This window comes from Pongo abelii, chromosome 20 (assembly GCF_028885655.2).
Source record: "Pongo abelii isolate AG06213 chromosome 20, NHGRI_mPonAbe1-v2.0_pri, whole genome shotgun sequence".
NCBI lineage: Eukaryota > Metazoa > Chordata > Mammalia > Primates > Hominidae > Pongo > Pongo abelii.
In genome coordinates this window covers 41,585,889-41,603,032 of record NC_072005.2, presented here as the reverse complement: position 1 = coordinate 41,603,032, position 17,144 = coordinate 41,585,889, and the positions used below count along the sequence as shown (strand labels likewise).

The 17,144-nt window shown below is 49.9% G+C and overlaps 1 protein-coding gene, 1 long non-coding RNA gene and 1 pseudogene across 2 annotated transcripts; all 3 read left to right on the top strand.

Moving 5' to 3' along the window:
* Nucleotides 1-6,456: 6,456 nt before the first annotated feature.
* On the top strand, nucleotides 6,457-11,851 carry LOC129051948 (uncharacterized). The gene is made up of 4 exons (XR_008516527.2): nucleotides 6,457-6,892; nucleotides 7,023-7,217; nucleotides 8,571-8,739; nucleotides 11,467-11,851. It is a non-coding gene; the product is annotated as an uncharacterized LOC129051948 (long non-coding RNA).
* A 1,077-nt stretch (nucleotides 11,852-12,928) lies between these two features.
* On the top strand, nucleotides 12,929-13,045 carry LOC112130260 (5S ribosomal RNA; annotated as a pseudogene).
* Nucleotides 13,046-14,853: 1,808 nt separating this feature from the next.
* Nucleotides 14,854-16,587, top strand: LOC100434042 (cytochrome c oxidase subunit 7A1, mitochondrial). Its single transcript, XM_002834486.5, has 4 exons — nucleotides 14,854-15,097; nucleotides 15,753-15,839; nucleotides 15,961-16,045; nucleotides 16,476-16,587. The coding sequence occupies exons 1-4, from the start codon at nucleotides 15,083-15,085 to the stop codon at nucleotides 16,526-16,528; spliced, it is 240 nt and encodes a 79-aa protein (XP_002834532.1). The 5' UTR covers nucleotides 14,854-15,082; the 3' UTR covers nucleotides 16,529-16,587.
* Nucleotides 16,588-17,144: the final 557 nt, after the last annotated feature.

Here is a 17,144-nt window from a genome sequence, read left to right as displayed (position 1 = left end):
AGGCTGATTTTGAACTCCTGACCTCAAGTGATCCATCTGCCTCAGCTTCCCAAAGTGCTGGGATTATAGGCGTGAGCCACCACGCCTGGTGATTCTGTGTTCTTTAAACCACATATGTTGGTGCTTTTTTGTTCTAGCAGCTAAGTCCTCATGTAAACCGATACAGAGCAGCAGAGATGGCATCCCCCAGCTGGCCATTTATACTGAGTTTGAGCTCATTTGTCCCGCAAGTTGACAAAACCATTCCTAAATGAGACCTGTGCTATGTATGGCAGCAGCAGTTTTTGTTTTGTTTTGAGACAAGGACTCGCTCTGTCGCCCAGGCTGGGATTACAGGTGTGAGCCACTGTGCCAGCTGCTTCATTGCTTTTGACATGGAGATATTGTTCCAGACTTCCTGGCACCTTGGAGCTTAACCCAGGAACCTTGTGCAGGCTGTAACCAAAGACTTTGTGTGGAGATAAGAGAAATTTTATTACTGTCTTGAGTCAGAGCAATTAACTAGATAATGATTACAGCTGTATACACGGAGAACAGAGAAGAGACGGGTGCAGTGAGCCAGAAGTGAGAAGATGATGGTGGGCAGGACCTGGGGAAGATGCTGGGGAGGAGAACTGGGTGGAATGAGACCGGGGATTCCCTCCCAGGAATTGGGATTGGAGGGTGATGGTAGGGAGCAGTGCTGAAGGTCCAGGCAGTTTGCCATGCCAGGCCCTATCCATGAGTGGCAAACTCAAATGCCTACAAGGACCACACAAGAAACAGGAGTAAGTGAAATAGATGGAAGGCAATAGGGGTTGGTGGAGACTTTGGTGAAGTAGAAATGCATGTCCCTATGTCAATTAGCTTTTGTTATATTAAAAAACACCCAAGGCCAGGTGCGGTGCCTCACCCCTGTAATTCCCAGCACTTTGGGAAGCCGAGGTGGGTGGATCACTGGAGGCCAGGAGTTTGAGACCAGCATGGCCAACATAGTGAAACCCCATCTCTATTAAAAATACAAAAATTAGCCGGGCATGGTGGCACATGCCTGTAATCCCAGCTGCTTGGGAGGCTGAGGCAGGAGAATTGCTTGAACCTGGGAGGAGGAGGTTGCAGTGAGCCCAGACGGCACCACTGCACTCCAGCCTGGGCGACAGAATGAAACTCTGTTTCAAAAAACAAACAAAAACAGGCCTGGCACAATGCCTTACACCTGTAATCTCTGCACTGTGGGAGGCCGAGGCGGGTGGATCACCCAAGGTCTGGCATTCAAGACCAACCTGGCCAACATGATGAAACCCTGTCTCTATTAAAAATACAAAAAATTAGCCGGGCGTGGTGGCAGGCACCTGTAATCCCAGCTACTCGAGAGGCCTGAGGCAGGAGAATCACTTGAATCTGGGAGGTGGAGGTTGCAGTGAACTGAGATTGCACCACTGCACTCCAGCCTGGGCAACAAGAGCGAAACTCCATCTCAAAAACACCACCACCCAAAACAGTGGCTTAAAATAATAAGCATCACGGCCAGGCAAGGTGGCTCTCTCCTGTAATCCCAGCACTTTGGGAGGCTGAGGTAGGCAGATCACTTTAGCTCAAGAGTTCGAGATCAGCCTGGGCAACATGGCGAAATCCCATCTCTTTAAAAATACAAAAGTTAGCCAGGTGTGGTGGCCCATGCCTGTGATCCCAGCTACTCGGGAGGCTGAGGTGGGAGGGTCACTTGAGCCCAGGAGGTGGAGGTTGCAATGAGCCAAGACTGCACCACTGCACTCCAGCCTGGACGGCAGGGCAAGACCGTGTCTTGAAAAAATGAATAAACCAATTAAAAAGTGTGTCAAAAAAGAATAACTTGAGGAATGACTGTGGGCTATCGTAAACATAATCAGATAGTTATTCTAATTGTAGCTGCTGTACCAGATGTAATATGCTTGCTGGAACAAATCAACAGAATCTGGTATTGGTATGTAGCTATTAACCTGCCTAATGCCCTTTTTCTCCATATCAGTTTTCAAGGACCACCAGAAGCAGTTTGCTTTTAATTGGCAGACCCAACAGTATACCTTCAGAGTGGTATTTCCAGGCTACAGCAGTTCTCCTGCTCTTTGCCCCAATATTGTCCACTAAATCTTGATCATTTTGACACTTCACAAGCCATCACATCGGTCTGCTACAAGAGTGACATTATGCTGATTGGTCCTGATGAGCAACAAATAGCAAGTACTTTAAATGCTTTAGTAAGGTATGCACGAATGACAAAATGGGAGAAAGTCACCATCAAAATTCAGCGACCCCCCCCACCTCAGTGAAGTTTTGGGGGGTTACAGGGGAAGAAAAATATATATATATATATATTTTTTTAGACAGAGTCTTGCTCTGTCGCCCAGGCTGGAGTACAGTGGCACAATCTCAGCTCACTGCAACCTCTGCCTCCCGGGTTCAAGCAATTCTCCTGCCTCAGTCTCCCAAGTAGCTCAGATTACAGGCGCCTGCCACTACGCCCATCTAATTTTTTGTAGTTTAGTAGAGACGGGGTTTCACCATGCTGGCTAGGCTGGTCTCGAAATCCTGAGCTTGTAATATGCCTGCCTCGGCCTCCCAAAGTGCTGGGATTACAGGTGTGAGCCACCATGCCTGGCTTTTTTTTTTTTTTTTTTTTGAGACAGTCTCACTCTGTTGCCCAGGCTGGAGTGAAGTGGCGCAATCTCGGCTCACTGCAACCTCCGCCTCCCGGGTTCAAGCGATTCTCCTGCCTCAGCCTCCCAAGTAGTGGGACTACATGTGTGTGCCACCACACCCGGCTAATTTTTGTATTTTTAGGAGAGACGGGGTTTTGCCATGTTATCCAGGCTGGTCTGGAACTCCTGACCCCAGGTGATCCACCCGCCTCAGCCTCCCAAAGTGCTGGGATTACAGGCGTGAGCCATGGTGCCTGGCCTGAAAAATACTTTTTCTTTAATCCTCATAAGTTCCTAGTTGGAATGTACTCCTATAACAAAAGATAATAAGAGAAAAACAAACAGAAGCTTATTAACATGTATATTTCTTATACACATGGGAGACACCCAGGGAATGAGTAGTTCTCAAAGAGGTGGCTTCGAATTACAGCTTATACAGCATCTTCAACAAAAAAACAGAACATTTTTAGAGAAATTATAGAACAAAGGAAAAGGGGTAGTAACTTGTGAGAAGCCAAATAAAAGCAGAGGAAGCCTAGTTAGAAAACTTGTTGGCCCAGCATGGTGGCTCACGCCTGTAATCCCAGCACTTTGGGAGGCCGAGGTGGGCAAATCATCTGTGGTCAGGAGTTCAAGACCAGCCTGGCCAACATGGTGAAACCTGTCCCTACTAAAAATACAAAAAAAAAAAGCAAAACAAAAAAACTAGCTGAGCATGGTGGTGGCGCCTGTAATCCCAGCTACTCAGGAGGCTGAAGCAGGAGAATCACTTGAACCCGGGAGGGGAAGGTTGCAGTGAGCCGAGATTGCACCACTGCACTCCAGCCTGGGCAACAGAGTGAGACTCTGTCTCAACAAAAAAAAAGAAAACTTGTTAATGTAGATTCCTCTGGTACCATCTCCAGGCTGATAAGGATCTAAAATTATCTTCAGGCCAGGCACAGTGGCTCATGCCTACAATCTCAGCCCTTCAGAGGCTCAGGCGGGAGGATTGTTTGAGCCTAGGAGTTAGAGACCAGCCTGGACAATAGAGTAGGACCTCATCTCTATAAAATTAGCCGGGCATGGTGGTCCACAACTGTTGTCCCAGCTATTCAGGAGGCTGAGATTGGAGGATCGCTTGAGCCCAGGAGGTTGAAGCTGCTGAGCTGTGATTGTATCACTGCACTTCAGTCTGGGTGACAAAGTGAGACTCTGTCTCAAAAAGGAAGAAGAGAGGGAAAGGAGGGAGGGAGGGAAATAAAGGTATCTTTTCCACTTTTTTTTTTTGGAGACAGAGTCTCGCTCTGTCACCCAGGCTAAAGTGCAGTGGCATGATCTCGGTTTACTGCAACCTCCATCTCTGGGGTTCAAGGAATTCTGCCTCAGCCTCCCAAGTAGCTGGGACTACAGGCGCACACCACCACACCCAGCTAATTTTTTGTATTTTAGTAGAGAAGGGGTTTCACTTTGTTGCCCAGGCTGGTCTCGAACTCCTGAGCTCAGGCAATCCACCTGCCTGGGCCTCCCAAAGTGCTGGGATTTTGGGTATGAGCCACCACACCCGGCAAGAAATAAAGATATTTTTTCTTTTCTGTTTTCTTTTTTTTTTTTTTTTTTTTTTTGAGACAGAATTTCGCTCTTGTTGCCCAGGCTGGAATGCAATGGCGCCATCTCGGCTCACCGCAACCTCCGCCTCCTAGGTTCAAGCGATTCTCCTGCCTCAGCCTGCCGAGCAACTGGGATTACAGGCATGCGCCACCATGCCTTGCTAATTTTGTATTTTTAGTAGAGACCGGGGTTTCTCCATGTTGGTCAGGCTGGTCTCGAACTCCTGACCTCAGGTGATCCACCCGCCTCGGTCTCCCAAAGTGCTGGTATTACAGGCGTGAGCCACTGTGCCCGGCCAAGAAAGGTATCTTTTCTAAGGTGAAAGACAAGTTGCTGCAACTTGCAGTACCTACCACAAAGAAAGAAGTACAATGGTTGGTAGGTTTTTTTATTTGGGAGGCAACATTTGAGTATGCTGTTTTGACCCACCTGCAAAATCATCCAGAAGGCTGCATGCTTTGAGTGGAGACCAGAGCAAGAGAAGGCAATAGGGTAAGAGCAGGCTGCAGTAGAAGCTGCTTTTTTTTTTTAATTTTTTTTGAGACGAAGTCTCACTCTGTCACCCAGGCTGGAGTGCAGTGGCACGATGTCAGCTCACTGCAACCTCCCAGGCTGGAGTGCAGTGGTGTGATATCAGGTCACTGCAACCTCCGCTTCCCGGTTTCAAGAGCTTCTCCTGCCTCAGCTTCCCAAGTAGCTGGGACTACAGGCATGTGCCACCACACCCAGCTAATTTTTGATTTTTAGTAGAGACGGGGTTTCACCATGTTGGTCAGGCTGGTCTTGAACTCCTGACCTCAGGTGATCCGCCCGCCTCAGCCTCCCAAAGTGCTGGGATTACAGGAGTGAGCCACCGCACCCGGCCAATTTTTTTTTTTTTTTTTTTTTTTTTTTTTTTTTTTTTTTTGAGATGGAGTCTCACTCTCTCCCCCAGGCTGGAGTGCAGTGGTGCGATCTCGGCTCACTGCAAGCTGCACCTCCCGGGTTCACGCCATTCTCCCGCCTCAGCCTCCCGAGTAGCTGGGACTACAGGCGCCCGCCACCACGCCCAGCTAATTTTTTGTATTTTTAGTAGAGAAGGGGTTTCACTGTGTTAGCCAGGATGGTCTCGATCTCCTGACCTCGTGATCCGCCCGTCTCGGCCTCCCAGAGTGCTGAGATTACAGGCGTGAGCCACCGTGCCTGGCTTTTGAAGCTGCTTTACCTTTAACAAGGTCAGAGTCCTTCAACACTAACCTCTGTTGCATTGGTTCCTAGACTTCAAGCCAAACTTGCCCTCTGGCATGTTCCTTATGCCCAATGAAATGAGAAAGAAGAAACTTGGCTGGGCGAGGTGGCTCATGCCTGTAGTCCCAACACTTTGGGAGGCTGAGGCGGGTGGATCACAAGGTCAGGAGATTGAGACCATCCTGGCCAACATGGTGAAACCCCGTCTCTACTAAAAATACAAAAATTAGCTGGGCATGGTGGCGGGCACCTATAGTACCAGCTACTCAGGAGGCTGAGGCAGGAGAATCTCTTGAACCCAGAAGGCGGAGGGTGCAGTGAGCCAAGATCACGCCACTGCACTCCAGTCTGGCAACAAAGCGAGACTCCATTTCAAAAAATAATAATAATAAACTTGAGCCTGGCTTACTTTTCATGCTGGTACCACTCGAAAGTGGACAATGGCAGCATTACAACCTCCCTTAGGGATGAACCTACACGGCAGTGGTCAGAACTTCATGTAGGTCGGGTGTGGTGGTACACACCTGTAGTCCCAGCTACTGCAGAGGCTGAGGTGGGAGAATCGCTTCAACCTGGGAGGTGGAGGTTGCAGTGAGCTGAGATTGTGCCACTACAATCTGCCTGAGCAACAGAGCGAGACTCTGTCTCAAAAAAAAAAAAAAAAAAAAAAAAGAACTTCATGCTGCACATTTAGTTGTACAGTATGTCTGGAGGGAGAAGTGGCCTGAATATAGATCTATACTAATTTATGGGCACTTGCTAATGGTTTGGGTGGATGGTAAAGTATGTGGAAGGATAGAAGATTGAAAGATTATTGACAAGGAAGCTTGGAGAAGCATATGGATGGGCCTCTCAGACTCTGCACAGACTGTGAAGATATTTATGTCCCATAGGAGTGCCCACCCAAGGGCACCCACTGAAGTGAAAATTCCTTTTTTTTTTTGAGAAGGAATCTCGCTCTGTTTCCCAGGTTGGAGTACAATGGCACGATCTCGGCTCACTGCAACCTCCGCCTCCCGGGTTGAAGTGATTCTCCCGCCTCAACCTCCCAAGTAGCTGGGATTACAGGCACCTACCACCACACCCAGCTAATTTTTGTATTTTTAGTAGAGATGGGGTTTCACCATGTTGGCCAGGCTGGTCTCGAACTCCTGACTTCAGGCAATCCACCTGCCTCAGCCTCCTCAGCCCACCTGCACCCAGGTGAAATAAACAGCCATGTTGCTCACACAAAGCCTGTTTGGTGGTCTCTTCACACAGACGTGCGTGAAATTTGGTGCCGTGACTCAGATCGGGGGACCTCCCTTGGGAGATCAATCCCCCGTCCTCCTGCTCTTTGCTCTGTGAGAAAGAGCCACCTATGACCTCAGGTCCTCAGACTGACCAGCCCAAGAAACATCTCACCAATTTCAAATCTGGTAAGCGGCCCCTTTTTACTCTCTTCTCCAACCTCCCTCACTATCCCTCAACCTCTTTCTCCTTTCAATCTTGGCGCCACACTTCAATCTCTCCCTTTTCTTAATTTCAATTCCTTTCATTTTCTGGTAGAGACAAAGGAGACAAGTTTTATCTGTGGAGACAAGTTTCATCTGTGGACCCAAAACTCCAGCGCCGGTCACGGACTGGGAAGGCAGCCTTCCCTTGGTGTTTAATCATTGCAGGGACACCTCTCTGATTATTCACCCACGTTTCAAAGGTGTCAGACCACGCAGGGACGCCTGCCTTGGTCCTTCACCCTTAGTGGTAAGTCCTGCTTTTCTGGGGGAGGGGCAAGTACCCCAACCCCTTCTCTCCATGTCTCTACCCCTTCTCTGATTTTCTGGGGCAGGGGCAAGAACCCCTCAACCCCTTCTCCTTCACCCTTAGCGGCTAGTCCCACTTTTCTAGGGGGCAAGAACCCCCAATCCCTTATTTCCATGCCCCAACCCTTTCTCTGCTTTTCTGAAGGGCAAGAAGCCCCCACCCCTTCTCCGTGTCTCTACTCTTTTCTCTGGGCTTGCCTCCTTCACTATGGGCAAGCTTCCACCTTCCATTCCTCCTTCTTCTCCCTTAGCCTGTATTCTTAAGAACTTATAAACCTCTTCAACTCTCACCTGACCTAAAATCTAAGCATCTTATTTTCTTCTGCAATGCCGCTTGACCCCAATACAAACTCGACAGTAGTTCCAAATAGCCGGAAAACGGCACTTTTAATTTTTCCATCCTACAAGATCTAAATAATTCTTGTCGTAAAATGGGCAAATGGTCTGAGGTGCCTGACATCCAGGCATTCTTTTACACATCAGTCCCTTTCTAGTCTCTGTGCCCAGTGCAACTCATCCCAAATCTTCCTTCTTTCCCTCCCACCTGTACCCTCAGTCCCAACCCCAAGCGTCGCTGAGTCTTTCTAATCTTCCTTTTCTACAGACCCATCTGACCTCTCCCCTCCTCGCCAGGCTGAGCTAGGTCCCAATTCTTCCTCAGCCTCCGCTTCTCCACCCTATAATCTTTTTATCATCTCCCCTCCTCACACCTGGTCCGGCTTACAGTTTCGTTCCGTGACTAGCCCTCCCCCACCTGCCCAGCAATTTACTCTTAAAAAGGTGGCTGGAGCCAAAGGCATAGTCAAGGTTAATGCTCCTTTTTCTTTATCCCAAATCAGAAGCGTTTAGGCTCTTTTTCATCAAATATAAAAACCCAGCCCAGTTCATGGCTCCTTCGGCAGCAACCCTGAGACGCTTTACAGCCCTAGACCCTAAAAGGTCAAAAGGCCATCTTATTCTCAATATACATTTTATTACCCAATCTGCTCCCGACATTAAATAAAACTCCAAAAATTGGAATCTGGCCCTCAAACCCCACAACAGGACTTAATTAACCTCACCTTCAAGGTGTACAATAATAAAAAAAAGTTGCAATTCCTTGCCTCCACTGTGAGACAAACCCCAGCCACATCTCCAGCACACAAGAACTTCCAAACGCCTGAACCGCAGCGGCCAGGCGTTCCTCCAGAACCTCCTCCCCCAGGAGCTTGCTACAAGTGCCAGAAATCTGACCACCAGGCCAAGGAATGCCTGCAGCCCAGGATTCCTCCTAAGCCGTGTCCCATCTGTGCAGGACCCCACTGGAAATCGGACTGTTCAACTCACCTGGCAGCCACTCCCAGAGCCCCTGGAACTCTGGCCCACGGCTCTCTGACTGACTCCTTCTTGGCTTAGCGGCTGAAGACTGACGCTGCCCGATCGCCTCGGAAGCCCCGTAGACCATCATGGACGCCGAGCTTTAGGTAACTCTCATAGTGGAGGGTAAGTCCGTCCCCTTCTTAATCAATACAGAGGCTACTCACTCCACATTACCTTCTTTTCAAGGGCCTGTTTCCCTTGCCTCCATAACTGTTGTAGGTATTGACAGCCAGGCTTCTAAACCTCTTAAAACTCCCCAACTCTGGTGCCAACTTAGACAATACTCTTTTATGCACTCTTTTTTAGTTATCCCCACCTGCCCAGTTCCCTTATTAGGCCGAGATATTTTAACCAAATTATCTGCTTCCCTGACTATTCCTGACATCTCATTGCCGCCCTTCTTCCCAATCCAAAGCCTCCTTTGCGTCCTCCTCTTGTATCCCCCACCTTAACCCACAAGTATAAGATACCTCTACTCCCTCCTTGGCGACCGATCATGCACCCCTTACCATCTCATTAACACCTAATCACCCTTACCCCACTCAAGGCCAACATCCCATCCCACAGCATGCTTTAAAAGGATTAAAGCCTGTTATCACTCGCCTGCTACAGCATGGCCTTTTAAAGCCTATAAACTCTCCTTACCATTCCCCCATTTTACCTGTCCTAAAACCAGACAAGCCTTACAAGTTAGTTCAGGATCTATGCCTTACTAACCAAATTGTTTTGCCTATCCACCCCATGGTGCCAAACCCATATACTCTCCTATCCTCAATACCTCCCTCCACAACCCATTATTCTGTTCTGGATCTCAAACATGCTTTCTTTACTATTCCTTTGCACCCGTCATCCCAGCCTCTCTTCGTTTTCACTTGGACTGACCCTGACACCCATCAGGCTCAGCAGATTACCTGGGCTGTACTGCCGCAAGGTTTCACAGACAGACCCCATTACTTCAGTCAAGCCCAAATTTCATCCTCATCTGTTACCTATCTCAGCATAATTCTCGTAAAAACACACGTGCTCTCCCTGCTGATCGTGTCCAATTAATCTCCCAAACCTCAATCCCTTACGAAACAACAACTCCTTTCCTTCCTAGGCATGGTTAGTGCGATCAGAATTCTTACACAAGAGCCAGGACCGCACCCTGTAGCCTTTCTGTCCAAACAACTTGACCTTACTGTTTTAGCCTAGCCCTCATGTCTGCGTGCAGCGGCTGCCACTGCTTTAATACTTTTAGAGGCCCTCAAAATCACAAACTATGCTCAACTCACTCTCTACATTTCTCATAATTTCCAACATCTATTTTCTTCCTCATACCTGACACATATACTTTCTGCTCCCTGGCTCCTTCAGCTGTTCTCACTCTTTGTTAAGTCCCACAATTACCATTGTTCCTGGCCCGGACTTCAATTCAGCCTCCCACATTATTCCAGATACCACACCTGACCCTCATGACTGCATCTCTCTGATCCACCTGATGTTCATCCCATTTCCCCACATTTCCTTCTTCCCTGTTTCTCACCCTGATCACGCTTGATTTATTGATGGCAGTTCCACCAGGCCTAATCGCCACACACCAGCAAACGCAGGCTATGCTATAGTACAAGCCACTAGCCTGCCTCTTAGAACCTTTCATTTCCTTTCCATTGTAGAAATCTATCCTTAAGGAAATAACTTCTCAGTGTTCCATCTGCTATTCTATCTGCTATTCTACTACTCCTCAAGGATTATTCAGGCCCCCTCCCTTCCCTACACATCAAGCTCGAGGATTTGCCCCCACCCAGGACTGGCAAATTAGCTTTACTCAACATGCCCTGAGTCACAAAAACTAAAATACCTCTTAATCTAAGTAGACACTTTCACTAGATAGGTTGAGGCCTTTCCTACAGGGTCTGAGAAGGCCACCGCAGTCATTTCTTCCCTTCTGTCAGACATAATTCCTCAGTTTAGCCTTTCCACCTCTATACAGTCTGACAACAGACCAGCCTTTATTAGTCAAATCAGCCAAGCATTTTTTCAGGCTCTTAGTATTCAGTGACAGACTAATGGTCTATTAAAAACACACCTCACCAAGCTCAGCCACCAACTTAAAAAGGACTGGACAATACTTTTACCACTTTCCCTTCTCAGAAGTCAGACCTGTCCTCAGAATGCTACAAGGTACAGCCCATTTAAGCTCCTGTATAGACGCTCCTTTTTATTAGGTCCCAGTCTCATTCCAGACGCCAGACCAACTTACACTGTGCCCCCAAATAACTTGTCATCCTTACTGTCTTCTGTCTAGTCATACTCCTATTCACCGTTCTCAACTACTCATACATGCCCTGCTCTTGTTTACACTGTTTCTCCAAGCCATCACAGCTGATATCTCCTCGCCATCACAGCTGATATCTCCTCATGCTATCCCCAAACTGCCACTCTTAACTCTTGAAGTAAATAAATAATCTTTGCTGGCAGGACTGTGCCGAACCTCCTTAGGCACTTTCTAATTAGATGTCCTAGGTCCTCCCAATTCTTAGTCCTTTTATAACTGTTTTTCTCCTTCTTTTATTCCATTTAGTTTTTCAATTCATACAAAACCATATCCAGGCCATCACCAATCATTCTATACGACAAATGTTTCTTCTAACAACCCCACAATATCACCCCTTACCACAAGATCTCCCTTCAGCTTCATCTCTCCCACTCTAGGTTCCCACACCGCCCCTAATCCGGCTTGAAGCAGCCCTGAGAAACATCGCCCATTCTGTCTCCATACCACCCCCCAAAAATTTTCGCCACCCCAACACTTCAACACTATTTTGTTTTATTTTTCTTATTAATATAAGAAGGCAGGAATGTCAGGCCTCTGAGCCCAAGCCAAGCCATCGCATCCCTTGTGACCTGCACTTATACGCCTAGATGGCCTGAAGTAACTGAAGATCCACAAAAGAAGTGAAAAGGCCCTGCCCCGCCTTAACTGATGACATTCCACCATTGTGATTTGTTCCTGCCCCACCTTAACTGAGTGATTAACCCTGTGAATTTCCTTCTCCTGGCTCAGAAGCTCCCCCACTGAGCACTTTGTGACCCCCTGCCCCTGCCCACCAGAGAACAACCGCCTTTGACTGTAATTTTCCATTACCTTCCCAAATCCTATAAAACGGCCCCACCCCTATCTCCCTTCGCTGACTGTCTTTTCGGACTCAGCCCGCCTGCACCCAGGTGAAATAAACAGCCATGTTGCTCACACAAAGCCTGTTTGGTGGTCTCTTCACACAGACACGCATGAAATAAACAAATAAAGAAAATAAAGAAAAGAAAAAGAGGACGGGCACAGTGGCTCAGGCCTGTAATCCCAGCACTTTGGGAGGCCGAGACAGATGGATCACCTGAGGTCAGGAGTTCGAGACCATCCTGGCCAACATGGTGAAACCTCGTCTCTACTAAAATACAAAAAATTAGCCAGGCGTGGTGTCGTGCACCTAGTCCCAGCTACTTGGGAGGCTAAGGCAGGGGAATCACTTGAACCCGGGAGGCGGAGATTGCAGTGAGCGGAGATTGCACCATCGCACTCCAGCCTGGGCGACAGAGCGAGACTTCATCTCAAAAAGAAAAAAAAGAGGCTGGGCGTGGTGGTTCACGTCTGTAATCCCGGCACTTTGGGAGGCCGAGGCGGGTGGATCACGAGGTCAGGAGATTGAGACCATCCTGGCTAACACGGTGAAACCCCGTCTCTACTAAAAATACAAAAAAAAAAAAATTAGCTGGACGTGGTGGTGGGCACCTGTAGTCCTAGCTACTGGGGAGCCTGAGGCAGGAGAATGGCGTGAACCTGGGAGGCGGAGCTTGCAGTGAGTCGAGATCGCGCCACTGCACTCTAGCCTGAGTGACTGAGCAAGACTCCGTCTCAAAAAAAAAGAAAAAAGAAAAGACAGTCAAAACCATGGTATTAAATTTTTTGTTTGTTTGTTTTGTTTTGTTTTGTTTTGAGATGGAGTCTCTCTCTCTTGCCCAGGCTGGAGTGTAATGGCGTAATCTCTGCTCAGTGCAACCTCCGCCTCCCAGGTTCAAGTGATTGTCATGCCTCAGCCTCCCGAGTATCTGGGATTACAGGCACCCACCACCACGCCTGGCTAATTTTTGTATTTTTAGTAGAGACGGGGTTTCACCATGCTGGCCAGGCTGGTCTCAAACTCCTGACCCAGGTGATCCACCTGCCTCGGCCTCCCAAAGTGTTGGGATTACTGGCATGAGCCACAGTACCCGGCCCCCATGGTATTAACTTTGTGTTAGAGAATCTGTGACTACGTCTACAGCCATACCACCCTGAACGCGCCCGATCTCGTCTGATCTCGGAAGCTAAGCAGGGTCGGGCTTGGTTAGTACTTGGATGGGAGAATCTGTGAATACTTGGTATTTTAAGAATTTGTAATATTTAAGGTAAACTGGCCTATTTAAATGACAGGTCAATCTTGTAATTCCATTGTAAAATGTGGAATTCAGCTGGTGACTAAGACTTACTTGAAATCTGTTTATGTACAGTGTATGAATTTTTTATTCATAAAAGTTATTTAAGAATTGAAGAAAGAGTCATCTGTTCATCTGGTAAGTCAGCTTTTTTTTTTTCTTTTTTTCTGAGACAGAATCTCATTCTGTCACCCAAGCTGGAGTGCAGTGGTACAATCTTGGCTCACTGCAGCCTCCGCGCCTCTTGGGTTCAAACGATTTTTGTGCCTCAGTCTCACAAGCAGTTGGGATTGCAGGTGCCAATGACCACACCTGGCTAATTTTAGTATCTTTAGTAGAGACAGGGTTTTGTCATGTTGACCAGGCTGGTCTCGAACTCCCAGCCTTAAGTGATCCACCTGCCTTAGCCTCCCAAAATGCCGGGATTACAGGTGTGAGCCACCACGCCCGGCCCTACTTGTGGCTCTTAAATGGAAAAACCTAACATTAAATTTACAAGCATAGTTTGAAAGTGTTAAGGGAATTTAATAATTATAAAAGCCGTCTTTAAAAGAGACAGTGGCTGGAAGCGGTGGCTCAGGCCTGTAATTCCAGCACTTTGGAAGGCCAAAGTGGGCGGATCACCTGAGGTTGGGAGCTTGAGACCAGCCTGGCTAACATGGTGTAACCCCGTCTGTACTAAAAAATACAAAAATTAGCTGGGTGTGGTGGCAGGTGCCTGTAATCCCAGCTGCTCAGGAGGCTGAGGTACAAGAATTGCCTAAACCCAGGAGGCAGAAGGTTTCAGTGAGCCAAGATCACACCACTGCACTCCAGCGTGTACAACAGGGCAAGACTCTGTCTAAAAATATAAATTAAATAAATAAATAAAAGAGATTGTTAAAACCTTTTACAAGCTGGGTATAGTGGCTCACGCCTCTAATTCCAGCACTTTGGGTGATAGAAGTGGGAACATTACTTGGAGGAGTTGGAGACCACCCTGGGCAACATAGCAAGACGCTGCCTCAAAAATAAGCAAACAAACATTGTCTATTGGCTGGGTGCGGTGGCTCACGATGAGGCCGGCAGATTTCTTGAGCTCAGGAGTTCGACACCAACATGGGCAACATGGTGAAACCCAGCCTCTACAAAAAATACAAAAATTAGTCGAGCATGGTGGTGGGCGCCTGTAGTCCCAGCCACTCAGGAGGCTGAGGCAGGAAGATCGATGAACCCAGGAGGTCGAGGCTGCAGTAAGCTATGATCGCACCACTGCACTCCAGCCTGTGCAACAGAGCAAAACCCTGTCTAAAAAAAAAGAAAAGAAAAAGAAAACCTTGTAGACTAGGCCAGGATCTTTCCTGGTTGCTAAAACCATTAGGACAACTGTGCTGCACCCCGCTGCCTGCCAGAATTAGAGAGCTATAAATAGATATGATGTGTTTCTTAGGGTAACATAAAATACCGTTTTACTCCCAAAGACTTCAGCTTGTGTTTCCTAAAAACAAGGTCATTTAATGTCTCAACAAATCTCTGAGAAAGATCCTGCCTTAGCCCTCACGTTACAGATACGGAAACAGGCTCGGAGGTGCAAACTCTGGCTGTGTAGACAGAACAGGGAGTTGGAACTTGGCCTTATGCCTTTCCTCACTCTCACATACCAGCGGGCAGGGAGAGATCCGGGGAGGAGTTGCACTTGCCCCCGGCGGAAATCTCCAAAAATCTGCAAAAATGTATTCCCTGGTACCGCTTTGGGCTCCGCTGGGACCAACCGAAATTCCGAGACCGAAACGGATGCGCGCTGCGGCCCAGGGTGCGGGTCTGGACCGCCTCCTCTGCGGTGGACGAATCCGAGGAGCAGAACTCCCCCCAACCCAGCCCCAGCCCCAGCCCCGCTGCGTCCCCAGCTGTCACGCTGCGCGCAGCGGGTGGGGCCTGGGGTTCCTGGACAGGGGAGGACCACGCGTGTCCTTGGGCGGAGAGGGGAGGTGACTCCGGCGGAAGAGGACAGGCAGAATGCAGGCCCTGCGGGTGAGGCCCCCATGGGCTGGGCTGGAGCCCCCCACCCGGAAAACCCTGCCCTGATACTTGACTCTCCAAGTGCCCCCGCATCTGGGGCCTTGGAACGTGAGCCCCCTTCAGGGCCTGGGACTCCCCGCTAAACAGCCTGGGTCCCCTCCCCCACAATCCACTCTTGGGAGACCACTGGGGACCCCCACCCCGGCCCAAAGCCCCAGGTTTGAACTTAACATTTCGGGAACCCTTAACACTGGGAACGTAACACCCTGGCCTCACCCGGGGCTTCTCAGGTAGCCTGGACGCTCCCGGGGACCTCCATTACGGTCCCCACGTTCCCAGGACCTGGTTTCCTCCCTTTAATCCAGGAAACCCTCCCCCAACAAAAATCTCAGGACTTAGATCCCCCAGAATAAAGTCCTTCTGGGTCCTCTCCCTTCCTGGACCCTCTAGGCAGCCAGGTCACCTCCAGGCCAGACTCTAGGGCGAGTCCCCTCCCAGCCCAGGCTGGCAGCTCGCGGGTAACAGAATCCAAGCTATTACCCTCCTCGCCTTTGGGACGCCCGCTAGTGATGGGGCTGTCCCCACGTCCAGGCCTCAGAGAGCGGGGTCCCCTTTCAGGACACCCCTCCAGGTGCCTCCAATACCCCGCCCACCTCCCACTCCGCAGGTGTCCCAGGTGCTGATCCGCTCCTTTAGCTCCACCGCCCGGAACCGCTTGCAGAACCGAGTGCGCGAGAAACAGAAGCTCTTCCAGGTGGGTGGGGCGGGCGGCGGGGATCCGACGCGCCAGCCGGGAGCGCACCAAGCCGGGGCAGGCGGGGCGCGCTCTAAGGAGCAGCCAGCACCCCTTTTTCATCAGACACCCCCACATCCAGGAGGACAATGACATCCCGTTGTACCTGAAGGGCGGCATCGTTGACAACATCCTGTACCGAGTGACAATGGCGCTGTGTCTGGGCGGTGAGCGCCGGGCCCGTCGGGGCTGCGGGGGAGGCGGGGCTGGACCCAGGGTAGGAGGCGGCTGGTTTCTGGGCAGGACTGACAAGGATCTGGTTTGGGGGTTGGCGTTTAGGAAGGGGGTCGAGTACTGAGCTGGAGTCGGGCATGTAGGGAGGGGAGTAACTAAGGCTTGGGCTCCTGTCCCAGGAGGGTGGCTGGGTTAGTGGTGGGGCTGAGGCCCAGGGAGGAGTTGGGGAGAAAGCTCCCAGCCTGGTCTAAATCAAAGCCAGGGGGCTTTACAATAGGAGTCCAATCTGGGAAGGGAGCTGGAGTCCGAACTAGAGCTGGGGTCCAGGCTGGAAACCGGGGAGCCTGAAGAAGGCCTTAAAAGCCCGGGATGTCCACGGAGGGGATTAGGTCTCATTCTGTCTCCAACGCTTCCCCTTTCTAGGCACTGTCTACAGCTTGTACTCCCTTGGCTGGGCCTCCTTCCCCAGGAATTAAGACCAAGAAGCCTGGGGGGCCTGAGGGACTTGGAAAGTGTCAATAAACGCTGGCCTCTGTGTGTGTCTGTGTGTGTGTCCACCCCTCCCCGCCAAGCCCATCCTCCCGCCAGCCAGGGATCTCTGCCCTGTGGACTGCCCACTACCCCCAGCCCTTGGTGCCTCATGCTGGACCAGGGCTACTCCTAGGATGTTGCTACCTCTGGGCCCTCTGCTGAGTACCCCAAACAGCAGCCATAGGCTGCCCCTCAGGACCCGGGGACGTGAGGTGGTGTCCTCAAGTGGGAAGGAAGACACTGAGAATGGTCCATGACACAACAGAGGCGGAGGCCAAGTGTGGATGGAGCAGCTGCAAGAGGGGCAAACATGGCCCTGGGGGACAGGGCCAGGAGTGGCACTGAGACCTCCCTCCAGCCCGGACTCTGGAAGCAGAAGCAGAGATCACTGGGGCTTCTGGGTCCTGTCTCAGCCTCCACAGCTCAGGATGAGAAAAAAAAATGCAGACGAGAAAAAGACGAGGAGATCCACGGATCCAGCCCTGGGGACGAATCTACTACCTCCCCTGCTCCCCAGGACCCAGAGCCCGAGCCATCCCTCCTCTCTCAGATCAGATCAGG

What these genes read in the sequence shown, in the direction of transcription:
- LOC100434042 (XM_002834486.5), top strand. An exon ending in AGAAACAGAAGCTCTTCCAG is followed by an intron (nt 15,840 to 15,960) that starts GTGGGTGGGGCG and finishes CCCCACATCCAG; the next exon opens with GAGGACAATGACATCCCGTT. An exon ending in AATGGCGCTGTGTCTGGGCG is followed by an intron (nt 16,046 to 16,475) that starts GTGAGCGCCGGG and finishes TCCCCTTTCTAG; the next exon opens with GCACTGTCTACAGCTTGTAC.